Below are 16,103 nucleotides of genomic sequence, written 5' to 3'. Positions count from 1 at the left end.
GGAAAGTGTGTTTCTCACAGATGGCCTTCAACTTGCCATGGGGATACGTCTTAATAAACCCATCATTAATTGAAAAAGTTATGAAGAGCAAGTGCTCTGGCACTCCTCATCTGAACAGGCTGCCTTGGCAATGTAACACACTGTGAGGTGTTTCTTCTCTACCCTCGGGATCTTGGAGCTCATGGTAGCTGCAGCTCTCTGCGGCCCCCTAACCTTGTTAGCCCTAAAAAAGATGAAGTTCTACCTAATGGTTGTCTACACCAGTCTAGTATTTAATGTGGATTCAGAAACAGGAGGTTGAGCAAGGTCAGACAAGCAAAGCAAGTTTCTAAGCAGCCTGGAACATTCCAGAGATCACAGACTCCACATTAAGTCTTTAGAAGAAATTTGGACAAGCACTACGATCCACTCATCCTTGGAATTTTCACTCATGGATGTTGATTGTGTGCTGAGCCTTCCAAGCATAATTCCATTTGCCACACTACCAAGTAGGCAAGGTTGTCCCAGTGTAATAGATCAGGAAAACCAAAGCTCAAAAAGCTTTGGAACTGGCCGAAGTCATCTTTTCTTTATCATACTCTTATGAAACGATATGTGCTTGTGTGTATATGGTACAATGGTCCTAACCCAGAGCCTTGTGAACACTAGACAGCCCTTTACCACTGAGCTGTATACAAATTCCAATCGTTTTTTTAAAGAAGATAAAGAAGGACACACAATAATAAACCTATCTGTAATGATTAAATTGAGTTGGTGATGGTATCACCAACACCATGAGCCCGACATGTGACTCCTACTGCACCAGGCCACTACCTTTGTAAGTTGCCTCAGAAATGTTTCTTTGAGATTTGTGGTGTAGCAAATAATCTAGTGAATGCTCTGGATTATAGACACGTGAGGTAAGTTTCCTGACCTTTATAATCCAGTGAAGAAACTCATAGTGGAATATATTTCCCATGTATACAGATAGTAGCCTCTTGTTTTTGCATAAGGAACTTACATTGTTATACAAAATAGCCCTCATATCTACCCAGAAATGCACATTTCCATATTAGCATAAAATGTCATCTTCTGACAGTTACGCAAAATGTGTAAGTTTTAATTGCACGACAAAACAAAGACACGATAATACCACCAAATATTTTATTGCATCTATGTATCATGTACATGGTCAATAGTGGGTGAGGGGAGTGTGTGCAAAGGTCAGAGGACAACCTGTGGGACTTCATTGTCTCCTTCTACCATGTGGGGCCCTAGGCTGGAATGCAGGTTATCAGATTTGGCAGCCAGCACCTTAACCCACTGAGCCATGTCCCTGACTCATCAATCCAAAATCTTACTGAGTATATACAGACTTTGTAGTGCTAGATAAAATCAGAAGCTGTAAAAGGAAGCTGGAATAGGAAAAATACAAAAAGACAAAACCACTGATCTTCCTCTTTGTTCTTCATAGAAATTAAAACAAGAGCTCTGGGACAGGGGAGAAGGCACAGTATCTGCTGCTATCATTAACTGTGAAAAGCAGATTCCTCTTTTCTGCCCTCATCCTAAGCTCTTTCGGATGAACTTTTCTGGATCAGTCCTTTAGTGAGTCTAGAAAATGATATTTCAAACCTTATGTGATATGTGTTTGGGACCCTTACTGCTCTTCCCACTTTTAGAAGAGATTTCTAGGTGAAATCTCTCACATGTAACAAGGCCACAAGAACAGACAACCCAAACAGATTTGATTACTAGCTCTTCCATGACTGTATATAGGCCACAATTAACTATGAAAGTGTTGATCACTGTTTTGCGCTGTTACAGTTGAATGAGAAAATAAATTAATAAAAACTTATTTTCTTCTATCCAAAGCTCTCTTTAGCATTAACAATCTAGGTCAAGATTGGGCAGCCCAGTTATCAAAGTTCATATGAAAACTGTTTTGGACAATGTTGTTTTAGACAATATTGATTAACTCCATAGCTTCACTAAGTGTTGGCAAACTTAATGCCATAACTAAGAATAGAGACCTACATATTGTTTAGATAAGCCTCCACAGTTTAATATACAGAGCCCGAAAAGTCTGATGGACTAAGGTAGGAATTAACTGCATGCTGCAAAGACTGGCCCAGACTTTGGATATAATGCCATTTAGTGAATGAGAATCTCTTCAGGGCAACAGATGCATAGAATGATGACCAACCTTTAAAGATTGCTGGTATCAGCTTGAAGATGATTGAAATCAGGAGGAAACAGTGAACCCCAGAGCTGGAAGAACTTGATTTCAGAACCAAAAATATTTCAGGTATTACAATGTTGAAAGATTTAAATATGTATCTTTTCAAACAACATATATATGCATAAGTTTATATCTTTAAAAATAAAACTACCCTAACTGTAAGAAATTATATTTAAATATAAAATACGTGCATCTATGCAAATATGTATATATAAATTAAAATATATACATATAGATGCCTATCTAAACATATATGTGTGCATATATTTATGGAGTTATAGAATTATATACTTCTAGTTAGTATAAGTATTATGTACACACATTTATATACATATCTTTATATATACCTATCTTTAATAGGGATGTGTATATGTTTAAAAATAAATCATTTCTGGCTGTATCCAGTGAGAAAGAGCTATGTTCTCATCATGTAGTCTTTGGTGCTGTGTTCATTCCAGCAGAGTCTGCAGAACACAAAGTTAGATTCCCTCAGCCAATGGCCTCTGATAGCTATAAGAATCCTAAGACCAAGTAAGATCAGGATCTACAGACCTATTTTTGGGCTCCATATAATGCCTTGCCAGAGACTGTAAAGGGGAAAATGCTAAGAAATTCAGAGGGAAAATTGAGAGGCCAAGAAACTCTCAAGCCAAAAAAAGTGTAGGGTAGGGAAATAGGCCCACACCGAGTAAGAAACACATTTTATTTTGAGCACTGAAGAATGCTATCTTGTGAACGTCAGAGTGTCCTAGACTCTTGAGCCTGAGCTTTAGAAGAGATGCTCCTGTAACAAGAATCAGAAGTGAGGGTGTGCAGCCTATGAGCTCCTCCAACCTCTCAGGCCTTGAGAAATCCCCAGAAGGCCCGGCAGAGTCACTACAACAGTGATTCTCAACCTGTGGGTCGCAACCCACACAGGAGTCACATATCAGATATTTACGTCACAATTTATAACAGTAGCAAAATGACAGTTAGGAAGTAGCGACGAAAATCATTTTGTGATTGGGGGTCACCACAGCATGAAGAACTGTATTAAAGGGTCACAGCGTTAGGAAGGTTGAGGACTATTCTCCACAGACTCACCACATGTTCCCAGTTCCCATTCTTACCGTGATAGTAACATTTAAGGTGAGTTAGAGATCAGGTGCAATTCAATAGTAATATTTTCATTTTATCTCAACATAAGCATTGTAATGTCAGGAAAGTAATGGCTACTTGTTTTAAATATAGTTTTCATTTTTAAATGGAAAAAAAAAAAGACCAAAGCACATGGTAATGCTACTCATTATTTACTTGTGAGCTCTCCAAAGCACCATGAAGAAATGGCCAAGATTCTGGTAAAGGGAAGAAAAAAGCCACAGGAAGATGGAATCTGGGCTGAAGCTGCACAGGGTGACACCCCTCTGAACCTCAGCGTTTTACAAAAAGGAATCCAAAGTTGCTTCCAAAAGACTGCTCTACTGCACACTGAAGTCTCTTTTGCCTTTAAAAGTCAAGTCTCATTTATGACTGACTTGCACTGCCTCAGGATAGAGTTTGATCCAGGTTCTGTTCACTGTGGAGGAAGCCGCCGAGCCTGCCATATGTCCCCATGTAATAACATGCTGTGAAGGAGAGGAAATATTGCAATTGCTCTTCCAAAGGCTCCTGGGGGCACCAAACTTACAAATACAAGTTTGTAAGAATACAGGTTTCCACCAAACATACAAGTTTGTAAGAATTCTCAGGAGGAGGCTTGTGAGCAAAAGGGAGAGAGATGACCTGACACTGGAAATGTTTCTTGTCTCTGGTCTCCTGCATCAATGGGTTTCTCTCTTTTATGGAGACCTCCATTATGTATAAAATGTCACTCATTGGATAGTTGGTATCTGGCATCTATTCTGTGTTTGTAAACATGAATAGACTCTATAATTACCTTCAAAAATTTGAAACCTAAAATAATTACTGGATCATATACATCTGTTAGCTCTTATAATTTGACTGACCAGCTTTTTGTGATTTAGACTTAGGGAACCATCTTGGGAAATCACCTTCACTGAGCTATGTGAAGACTAGGGTTTGGTTTTGTGGGCTTTTGTTGTTGTTGTTTTTTTTTTCTTTATTATATTTGTGTTTTAATTTTACACATCAGCCATGGGTTCCCCTGTCCTCCCCCCTCCCACCCCCACCTCCCCCCCAGCCCCTCCATTCCCATCTCCTCCAGGGCCAAGACTTCCCTGGGGATTCATTTAAACCTGGTGGATTCAGTACAGGCAGGTCCAGTCCCCTCTTTCCAGGCTGAGCAAAGTGTAAGCCCAAGGTTCCAAACAGCCAGCTCAGGCACTAAGGACAGGTCCGGGTCCCACTGCCTGGGTGCCTCCCAAACAGTTCAAGCTATTCGATTGTCTCACTTATTCAGAGGGCCTGATCCAGCTGGGGGCTCCACAGCCTTTGGTTCATAATTCATGTGCTTCCATTCATTTGGCTATTTGTCCCTGTGCTTTTCCAATCTTGGTCTCAACAATTCACACTCTTACAGACAATTACACTCTTACTCTTCCTTTTTTGAAACAAGGTTTCTCTGTGTAGCTTTGTGCCTTTCCTAGAACTCACTTGGTAGACTAAGCTGGCCTCAAACTCAAAGAGATCTGCCTGCCTCTGCCTCTGCCTCCCAAGTGCTGGGATTACAGGCATGCACCACCACCTCCCAGCCTAGAGTTTGATTTGGTATAAAAATAAGGTATATCCATGAAGAGATAATCATCTGTGAGGAACCACTCGGGATATTTGGAGAGATATCCAGAAGGGCATTCTCCTTACTTAAGTCTGTTATTCCTTCTCCCCACTATTTGGAAAACAAAATGAAGAATCTTGCCCCCTCCTCTGGTCCCACACAATTTCCTGAGACTTTCCCTGCTATTTACCTTAAGAGCCGAGACCAGAATGAATTCCAAAAAGACAGACTGGCATATACGCTACTGTGGAGGTTCTGCTTTCCAGTTGTGCCAGGTGATTCCCCAAGCGTCAGTTTATTTGTCCTCACTAAAATCTGTGACACACTGAGGAGTTGTCACTGGGTCACCTTCTTGCCTCAGTCTAATGGCACATTCATTACACCACAGCCCATTATGGGAACTGCATGTAAATAAAGACGATTATGTAACAGACTAAGGAATACGGTTAAGTAAACATAACCTTGATGTAAGATGGATGGCAGCCAACTTCTGACTACACTTCACATTCTTTACTTCTTTTCCCACGCATAGTCTCACTGGATCCTTGCAGTGACCTTGAATTGCTTCCTATCTTTGTTCCTCTATTTCACAGTGAAGGTGACAGTCTCAAAGAAAATTAGAGTGATTTTCCTCAGATCACAATTCTACAAGGCAAAGGTATGTGTCAATCTACACTCTCTGACTCCAAACTCTCTCTCGTGTGGTTTGTCTTTGTGCCTTCTATCCCGTGTGCAAATCATTACATTACATACACCACCAAAACAACAAACCTTTTGCTTGTTTTTCAAAAGTTATTAGCAATTGCAGAGACCATCAATGTCTGGTAACAGGCAAAAAAAAAAAAAAAAAGCAGGTAAATTGATAGCCAAGATATTTCTTCATCCAAATGCCCAGTGTAACTCCTGAGTTTGACCTGAACAGCTCTGAAGTTTCCTCGTTGTCCAGCTCTCTTTATATCATGTGACTATTTGGGGGCAGGAAAATCTTCAGCAGAGTAAATAAAAACCCAGCCACCAGCTAAAGCCCACAATTAACATTTTATTCTGTATTCATTTGCTTTATTAAACACCTGTCTGTTTATCCTTCTTCCCAGCCAACAATTCATACCACTTTTCTGAAATTGCAGCTATCAGTCAACTTTACTCCTAAATAAGTCGACACACATTTCAGGAGCTACCCAGCTCAATGTGAAATTAAAGGGTGCATACAATAAATACACAAATATTAAGTGTGCCATTCAGTGGGTTTTGTCCAATGTGAACATCATCTCACTCAGACTGTAGGTGTGGAGTCTCAGCCTGCTCTAGACTGCCCTGCATTCTTAGACTAACATCCACCATTTTAAGACATCCACCATCTCTTATTTTCTCATTTGCTACACCTTCAGGTGAATGGAGACTTATTTGCTTTTCCATGCAAGGATTTTCTGTTAAGATACTGTTTCTAAGATACGTTCATGTTGTTTTGAGCACAAGGAGTTAGCTATTTTTAATTGTCGGGTATAATGATATCTTTTAGGAATATACTAATTTCTTTAACCATTTTCCTCTTGGTAGAAAATTAGGCCATTTCCAGTTTGGGGTCTTCCAAATAAATCCTACAAGCACTTTTGTATGGATCTATCTGTAAATGTTTTTACCGGTCTTGGGCAAATATTTAGGAATGGAACTGCCAGGTCATAGGATAAATATATATTTAGTTTTAAAAGAAATTGCCAGAGAGTTTTCTCCAAAGCACTTGCTCCTTTCTGACTCCCACTGACAATATACCAGAGTTTCTGTTGCCTTACTGTTTCTCACCAACTTTGAAGTTATCAGAATGTTTTTTTTTTTTAATTTTAGTCATCCCAGTAGATTTTTACCATATTACTTTTATTTATAAGGCAAGGATCTTCAGCAGTTGAGAGTTCCATTTTCAAAAGATTCCTTGAGTGATGTCTGCTTTCAAGTCTTCCTGGGACTGGGACAATGAAGTCTTCTTCAGTGAACTTGCCAGTCAAATGAAAACAGGTTTATAATTTAGTGTCTATTTTAGATGGTTCTGGGCTTCACTGGAGCTCCAAAATTTGAGTTCTTGATATTTTGTTGGAACTAAATCTTAGGGACTTTTTTTTAAATAGCATCAAGGCTTTCAGATTAATCACACTCATCAGTTTGGTTCTTGACTTAAACTCAGTAAAAGAAAAAAATCACAATATATCCATTAACTCATAGAGTTTCTTTGGATGAATTAAGTAAACATCACCAAGGGGTGCCTCTCCTGACCTAAACTTTGATAGGAAGTGAGTCATTTGGAGTAAGCACTGTAAGATTTGAAAAGTTATCACCAAGGTAAATTGCTTCCAGCTCATGGAGGGACCACAGTTCTCATTTTTAGTTTTAATGTCAATGCTTCTTTAGGTCTTGTAATTTATCCTTAAGAATTTTCAAGGACATGAACAGCTCTTTGTTTGAGTTTTTACTTGTTGTGTTGGGATATTTTTATTTATTTATTTTCAATTTGTGTTTGTTATGAAAATAACCTAGGTGCATCCCACGCTTCCCATGAAATGAGATGTTCTGGTGCTTGCCTGTCAGGGAGGCAGAAGCAGAGGGGTAAGGAGTTCAAAGCCAGCTTTAGCTACAGAGAGTCTGAGGCAAGCCTGGGCTACCTCAGACCCTGTTTAGTTCTTGAAGCAGTATTTAATTTGCTATCTGTAACACTAGCCGCATTCTAACAACTGGACAATGTGTCTTTTTGTGCACTTGCAGGAAGAGCAATACCCTTAAGGGCTCTGAAATGGAAGGAATAAATCGCTCATGTGCAGAGGCTAATGCACTCTGCTCTGGGCAGCGCAAAACACAAACACAAGCAAAGCCTTAGCTTTTTAAACTCTGCTCTTTAGGACGCTCTCTTCTCTATGCTTCAGTTTGTGAGTTATGAAAGGATAATATGTGAGAATTTGTATACTTTTTATCCAGGAAGTTCATCGCGCAGCTTTAGCATTGGTTTTAACAGGCATATTGTTTTTCTGCCACGCTTGCTCAGCCTCTTCCCATAATATTTGTGAGGGGCACAAGGATGCCAATTCCTAGAAGGCCTCCAAGAATTTGAGACACTGGCAGGTGCCCGACCTGCTTGGAAACAATTTGAATTAAACATCCCAGTCTCTGTTCTGACCTGCCTTTCCCAAGAACATAATGCCTTGCTTTCTAGTTGCAAAATAATAAAATATGCTGGCTCAAGAGATATTTAATATAGTAGTGTTTGGGAAACTAAGCCCCCTAGGCATATATTTTTCTCCTTTAAATATAAGAAGACCCTACAGCTTGAAATGGATACTGTGTTAGCCAGTTGTCTCACTCATGAAATGTGCAGAACATGTGACAGATTTCCTCTAAGGTTTGTTTCTTTTCTGATTTCCTTTCATCTGCCCATGAGGCACCAGGACCAATGTCATAAATAGATGAAAATGAGGAACTGTGATTGAGACAGTTAAACAACACAGAAAAGATCCATTTGCCTTTGAGTGTTTTCCTTCTGGGTTGCGTTTGGAATATGACATTGCCTTCAGATTTTTCTATGCAAAGCAGTGTATTAACAGATAATACACCAGAATCACAGAATTTTTTTTCTTTTATTAGGGAACTGCTAATTGCAGTATTCCTTCAGAGTCTAGCAGCATCATTAAGAAATGGGACACCGAGAAATTTCTAAAGACTAAGGGTGATATAATATTGTGTGTGTGTGTGTGTGTGTGTGTGTGTGTGTGTGTGTGTGTGTTTTGAGGTAATGGAGTCGTGTGCAATGGGAGAAAATTCTGGCAATTTGAAGGTTGAAGGTACCTGAGGTTTTTATGGGACATTTCTCTTGCTTCAGACATGCTTTAAGGCTGGCTCCATGTGAGGCAAATGAAATGGAAGTAAGGTGGTGTTTTAACCTCCAGATAAAGCCAAATTTTGCACAGCAGTTCTGGGATACACTTTGTTCTATTTGACCCCAAAAGACCCAGGATAACTGTGCAGGCGTCACGGTATGGAGGCTGAGAATTTTGCATTTTTCTGAGTTATATAAGCTATATGGTTAGATAAACTCTTGTTCATCGACAAAATAAGGATTGAAATGAAAACTAATTTTCACTGTCAAGTTCTTGGTACATAGTTTTTGTTTTGTTTTGTTTTGTTTTGTTTGTTTAAAAAAAAAAAAAACAACCTGTAATTCCAGAAGTAAAACAAAGTGAACATTTAAAAAAATCTGATTAAATACCCCTGAAATTTGCTACTGGCCCACTTTACAAAGAAATTGAATCTACATTCTGCAGTGTTTAATCAGATTTCATTGCATTTTAAATGAGTGGGGGCAGAAATAATGAGCACTCATTAGGATATTTAATGGTATTCACCTCTAGGCTTTCTTTAAGTTCAAATCAATCTGTAAACCTATCCCTTTCATTTACATCATTTGATATATGCAATTCTGGTTGTGAATGAAGTAATATAATTTTATCGACAAATGAATCCTCTCCTTCAAAAGCCAAAAGTGATCACTCCATGTTTTATCATATTTACATATTACTTTTAAAAAGAAAACCTCCAGGACTTTAGGTTATAATTTCAAACATAAATTCAGCATTTGTGCAGAATTAGATTGCCCAGCATAGCTATTGTAACTTTATTACTCTTCTCTTTTATCATAAAATATTTATTTTACCATTAAAAACATTTGGGTTTTCATAAATTAGGCATAGCAAACAATAAAAGAATATATCTTAGATTAAGACAAAAAGCCTGGATAAAAATAATTTGAAAATTGGCTCTCTAATCATATTAGGCTGGGGCCCTGATGTTAGAGATGTCTGCTAAACGTTAATTGAATGGACTGTGTTAGTCTGTCTAGTAGCAGGGGTTTTCGATCTCTTTGTAGCTAGGAGATTATTACGCTTTAAGTGTATTTGGGAAATTTCTTCCTACGGCTAAATTGAAAATGTCTGATATTCTCAATTACTTCAAGCATTTATGATTCTAAGCTCCCAGCAGAAACCACTGCCAAGGAGGGAGGGTGGGAGCGGTGGCTCAGAAGGACACTTATGTAAGAACCATCAGGGTGGTTCCTGGCTTGAAAGCAGGAAACTCTGCATTTCAGACTCTGGGTTAAAGGAATCTCTACTGAGCCTTGCCTCCTCCCAGAGCTGAGACAAATGGCTGATGACGGAGTCCTGAGACTGTCCACAGCTTTGTTCTTTCTTTCTGCTGCAGCCCGGAAGACGGTGAGATCCATCCCGAAATCTGCCGGCTTTACATCCAGCTGCAGTGTTGCCTCGAGATGTACACAACGGAGATGCTGAAATCCATTTGTCTGCTGGGGTCTCTTCAGTTTCATCGAAAAGGTACACACGTGTGATAGGATGCCAGACACACAGAGAAACAGAAAACAAAGCTGGCCTTTCTCCTAGTGTCCATGTACAGGCCCAGGCACACAAGCAGAAGGAATTTAAACATTCCCAAACTGCAGGATACATGAATTAATAAAAAGCCCACATCACTGCTGTCTAAGTGCATCAGGACTGAAACCATGGTAGGAACTGTCCTTAAATGTTTTCATTCACCACTTGTGAGTGTGACTTTCATTAGAATCCACAAAGGCTGCAAAGATACACAAAGGTTAAGACATACAAAGGTTGTAGCAAATGTTCTCCGAGAGCCTTGTTTCTCTAAACGAAATGTTGCAAACAGGTAAACTGCATACTGTGTCCCACTGACTTCAAAAAAAAGGGAACTTAACAAATTGTATAGAGGCATGAGCAATGGTAAACTCACTCTCTGCCTTAAACTACACAAGGAATGTAGTGACTTCAGCAATGGAAGTAGCTGGTAGCTGTGGCTTCAGCAAAGTCTGATGATATTATGATCGCTGTTCTAAGTGAGGCTCTGTCATTGAGATGCCAACTTTCCTCTCAAGCTGCCTTTCACCCACATTAGGAAACTGACTGCCACGGCCCTGGTCATCAGCTGTATACATCATTTGACTCATAGAGAAGGGGAAACTTCTCCTAATTATAAAACAAAAGATCCAGGCTCCATTCTAACTGAAACAACTTCTTTCTTGAGTCATGGAGGGCTCTGATTGTCTTATGCAGTTAAGGTCTGTCCATGAAGCTAGGAATGGACTCAGCTGCAGCCAGCCAGTGCTATACCTAATGTAATTGGCAGAGGTAGGGTGGAAGGCTCCTCAGCTCCCATTAACCAAGTATTTGACTTATCTTTTTTTGTTTTGTTTTGTTTTGTTTTGGTTCATCAAAGAACTCCTTGGAAACCTCCTGAGCATGAACTTTCTGTGCTTTAGGCCAGGAAAAATGGGAGCTAAGGATACATAGAATGTAATCAGGGCCTATGGTTTAAATTTAAAGATAAGCAAGTTCAATGAGCTGCCGGAGGGCGTGGGGGGGGAGGCTTTGGATGACAAGCAGTTAAAGACTTGAAATCAAATGAGTATTGTCACTTAGTGACAAAAAAAATGATGTGATAATGTAGTAGTAAACACCAAATTTTGCATATGCATATATGTGTATACATACACATATATGTCAGAGCTAAAAGCAGGTGTTTTGCTGCATTGTTCCAAATGCGGGATAATACTCTCTCAATACATGAGTATTATTTCTTTTCCTTCATCTTCCTGAAAGCTGATCTTTCAAGGATTACCATCTTCATGTCTGTGGCTCATAAGAGAGAGTAGGTTTGGAAAGATCAGCCTCAGGACACTTATCTAAAAATTAAGTACATGATAACCAAACAGGAGACAGCCTCACATATACACATGCAGGGCAATGCATTCTTTGCATTATTTGGGTAGGTTAGTGTCTTAGCCTCTGTTCTATTGATATGAAGAGACACCATGACAAAGGCAGCTCTTTTAAAGAAAGTCTTTAATTGGGAGCTTGTTTACAGTTTTAGAGGTTTAGTCCATTATCATGGTGGGGAGCATGGCAGCAGGCATGACAGGCGTGGTGCTGGAGAAGTAGTTGAGACTGTGGCCGACTCTATCCTACCAGGCCTTTGAACGGATATGTGGACGGATGGAGAGGTGAGGATAGACCTGAAGGAGCCATGAGGTAGAGACTGGAGTAAAGGTGCCTATGAATTTCAGGTGCAGTGGGAGAAGTCACGGGAAAACTATCAGGAGGCAATTCTTCTTTCCCAGGACTGATACATATGCATAGCATTTTACATATAATTAGATATGTGTATCACGTATCAGCAGAGAGGGACCATTTATACACCTTACTCTGAGAGTTCAGATGGCAGATGACTTTTCCAAGACATTATGTTGTTTATCCAAACAGTAGTACCTCTATTGTACCTTCAGGCTAGAAATGATCTAGACAGAGAACATCCACTAAGAATCTCTTTTTGTTAATATTTTGAAAAATAATCTACTGATTTGTATTTTATGTGCATTGGTGGTTTGCCTCCATGCATGTCTGTGTGAGGGGCTAGATACCCTGGAACTGGAATTTCAGGCAGTTATGAGCTCCTATGTGGGTGCTAGGAATTAAACTCAGGTCCTCCAGGAAGAGCAGCCTGTGCTCTTAACTGCTGAGCTATCACTCCAGCCTCCCCATAAGCATCTTTGCACCCACCTCATTGCTCTCCTCCACTTACTCCTCCTCCTTTCCAGTACTGGGTGTTGAATCCAGGGCTTTTATATGCTATGCAAATGCTCTACCACTGAGTTCAATTCCCCAGCGCCACTAATACTGTTCCTTAACTTATAGCCTCTCCTCTCCACCCTACCTTCATCTCTTTCAGAAGTCAGGTAGTCCCCAGAGGCTCCAGAGGTTTGTAGTACTCATACTAGCTTCCTGCTTGGACCCTCTACCTGATTTGTGTCTTTTAATGTTATCAGAAAAGTTGATGTTTTGCTAATGTTTAGGTGAGCTCCTTTCTTTTCCCCCTGGGTAGATGCCCATGGTTGACCATTGCTCGCTTCTTCAGCTTCTCATTTCCATCAAGGAAAGGAAATATCATTGCAATTGAGTTTCTAAACAGCTTTATATCAACGCCTCCCTGTCAGTGCTGGGCTGGGATTAAATACTGAAATTGTACTGCTTCACAGATATATGAACATGTAGTTCATTCTTATGTCTGTGCACCTCCCTAGCTCTACCAGAAGCTCATATATTATTGTACATCTCACTTAGTTTGCCTATTGTATTGTCAGAGCATACATTTACGTTTTAGAGATAAAGGGCACTCAAGGTCACTTCAGGAGTTGAGAGTACGGCTTTTTTTTTTTTTTTCTGGGAAAAAAATGTTCCAAATAATTTTAGAGCTCCCACAGTGAGCTTGTATTTAATAATGAAGATTGTCCTCTTCCAATTAATCAAATTCTGTATCCTTGGTCACAACAGCATTTCAAATGATTTTCTTGCATATTCTTTCTCTGTGTATAGAAATTTTTGCTATCTCATATGTCTGATTGGCACAAGGCATTTGGAAATATTATATGCTTTGCAAGATCATGTTTTTGCCAAAGAAATGAAGAAAAATATTCCTAAAATGATTTTCCTTTTTCATAGCCAACAAATTTAAAGTAAATTACAGCTATGTGAGGTAAAACCCTACATTTAATAAACATTATTGGGTTATATCAGGTAGAGTGTAGCTCTGAAACGCTGTATAGGATGATGACAGATGGGAATAATTTTAGTCATTTCGTAGCTTGATAGTCTAACACTTTTAAGTTGTAAATTGGAGTACTGCTTCCTATAATCTCATTTCTGAGTTTATAGTGAAAAGTATTTGTTCTCATCTCTTCACACCTAGTTAGGTAAGAAATCTGTTCCCATTACTGCTTGCATGCATTATATTGACCGCTAATGCCTGCTTCCTGCCACGGGATGAAATGAGCTCACAGATTTCATTCATTCGGCTGGCAGAAAATGGAGGCGGCCTGCTAAGAAGAGACCTGGAAAATCCTGCTTTCTTGACCACTCTTTTCTTCTCACGTTCTCTGCCCCACTCAATCAGTTCTGAGAACTTGCCCGTTCTAAAAAGAGCTCCTTTTTATGTGAACTTGCTTTTTCCGCCCTTTTCCTTGTCTCACATTGCTCCCATGTTGCCCTCCCTGGCTCTCCTTGCCTCTCGGCCACAGCTTACAGAAAAAGTGTCCCCCCCCCCAAGTCATTTGAGGGCATAGGACACACCCCAGCCCCATCATTCTGGGGTAAGATGGATTCTTCCACTGAAATGTACTGCCATGGTAAATTCAGATTTAAAAATATGTAGAGATGTGATCACCAAAAGGAAAAGAGGGAGATGTTAAAAATTGACAAATATTCTTACAAAAGTGGATTGGGAGCCTGGGAATTGATAACTCAAAATGTACTAATGGGAATTCATGGTCTAGATGCAGTAAAATGCTGAATGAACCCAGGACAGAAATGGGTTACAGGCAGGAGAGAGCCCAGGGTATTCAAAGTCATGCTGAGTAATGTAAAGGAAATGATCCACACAAATGAAAGAAACAAGAAAAAAAAAAAAAGACAAAAATAGAATTTAGCCACAAGTAAATACTTTATTTTCCAGTGTGAGAAGGAGCAATTGATACTAAAATAGAACAACGAGTTAGAAGAAATGAAGCAAAAATAAACCCTAAAATAGAAACTATGATTGAAACTCGAAGAGAAAACATGAATTCATTCTTTAAGCAAATGCTCGTTGTTCATCCATCATATGTGAGGTAGCCCTCTGGGTGCTGGAAGGCTGCAGTGATGAGGATCGCAATGGCCCTGCACTCAAGGAGTGTGTGGTCTAGAGGGAGGTGAAGGGGAGACAATATGAGGCCCGAGGAAGAAAGGGGGAGGGAGGGAGGGAGGACTGTCCCAACAGATGATCTGTCAGGAGCACATGGGACGTAGGAAACTTGCCCCTGCCGTCAAAGAAATGACAGGACAGTGTTGCAGAATGAGCTTAGGGAAGAATGACTTCTTTTGATTCCTGCCCAGAAGTACCCACATGGATAATATGGACTTGATGGACTGTGGAGGCCAAACTAAGGACCCACAAGGAGACCCTGTCAGTGACTGTATCTCCCATTCTCACTGGGTGGCTGAAGAAAGGGGAAAAACCAAGAATGGAAGACAAAGGAGAAGGAAGGGGGAATATGTGAAAAATGCAAGTAGGGACAAAGGACTGTCGTGCCAAGAGAAGAGAAGAGGTCTCTAGAGGCAGGTGTGACCAAAGGATCCCCACCCAGCCTTTGAGCCAGTGCCTGGGACTTGTGAGCTTGGAGGACTCTGTGGCTCTCCTGAGATGCTTCATACCTGATGAGGCTTCTTCCTCCTGAGAGACTCACCACTTGCAAGGAGTGTGAGAATATCCAACCTTCCTTTCCATGGTTGGTGTCTCTTGACTTTCCCTCAAACGTGCCTCTTATATTATCCATAAACAGGCTAAAAATACATACAAATCCCCAAGGAGCCAAAAGCAAAGGCTTTGCACAACCCGAAGGGGCATGGCCAAAACTTCAGTGACCTAGTTGCAAACAGTGATGCAGCTGTCTTAGCATGATTTCAAGGTACTCTTCGGGCTCTCATCTGCGTCTCTGTCCCCTCCCCCAAGCAAATATTTGTTCACTGAGGCCTGAAATTGATTTTCAGGGGACAAAACTTTTCATTTCATAATAGGAAATGATTTTGGATGCACAGTCACTCTCTTAGGCAAAGCAAAATATGGCTTTAAAGTCACCATTTGGAAGCATGCTGATCCCTTTCCTAAGAGCAAGGCAGGGTGCCCAACCTGGTATCAGACAAGAGTCCATTCCAAGGACAGACAAGTCAAAGGAGGGAAGCTGGGAGCAAAGACCTCGAACTGATTACTAATAGGGTGTGTAGGGCACTATCTTTTCTGCTAAGTCTTTCATGTAGCTCAAAAGGACATCCATGAAGCAACCCAGATAACTTCTCTAGTCTCACAGAGACCACCAGCAATACCCCATACTTGCCCCCGGCACCCAACGCTGGCACACATAAAATATCTTGAACTACTTTGTAAAAACCCAAGAGATTTGTCATTTTCTGTGTATCCTTCTGCCTGGGATAATATGGACCATTCTACCCAGCTCCACATTCATCCCTTCCCCCTAAACCATCTCTGAACTTTATTGGGGGGTCATAATTTAGATATGAT

The 16,103-nt window shown here is 40.3% G+C and overlaps 1 protein-coding gene across 3 annotated transcripts in view; it reads left to right on the top strand.

Moving 5' to 3' along the window:
* LOC118596204 (regulator of G protein signaling 7 binding protein) overlaps positions 1-16,103 on the top strand; it is a 97,114-nt gene that overhangs the window by 55,131 nt on the left and 25,880 nt on the right. For all 3 annotated transcript variants that reach the window (XM_036206948.1, XM_036206949.1, XM_036206951.1), the window contains exon 3: positions 10,170-10,300. In XM_036206948.1, the coding sequence (XP_036062841.1) occupies positions 10,170-10,300 (131 nt within the window). The remainder of the gene's footprint in view (positions 1-10,169; positions 10,301-16,103) is intronic.

This window comes from Onychomys torridus, chromosome 15, assembly GCF_903995425.1.
Source record: "Onychomys torridus chromosome 15, mOncTor1.1, whole genome shotgun sequence".
Classification (NCBI taxonomy): domain Eukaryota; kingdom Metazoa; phylum Chordata; class Mammalia; order Rodentia; family Cricetidae; genus Onychomys; species Onychomys torridus.
The sequence above is the reverse complement of the archived record's forward strand: the minus strand, read 5'-3'. Positions and strand labels throughout refer to the sequence as shown.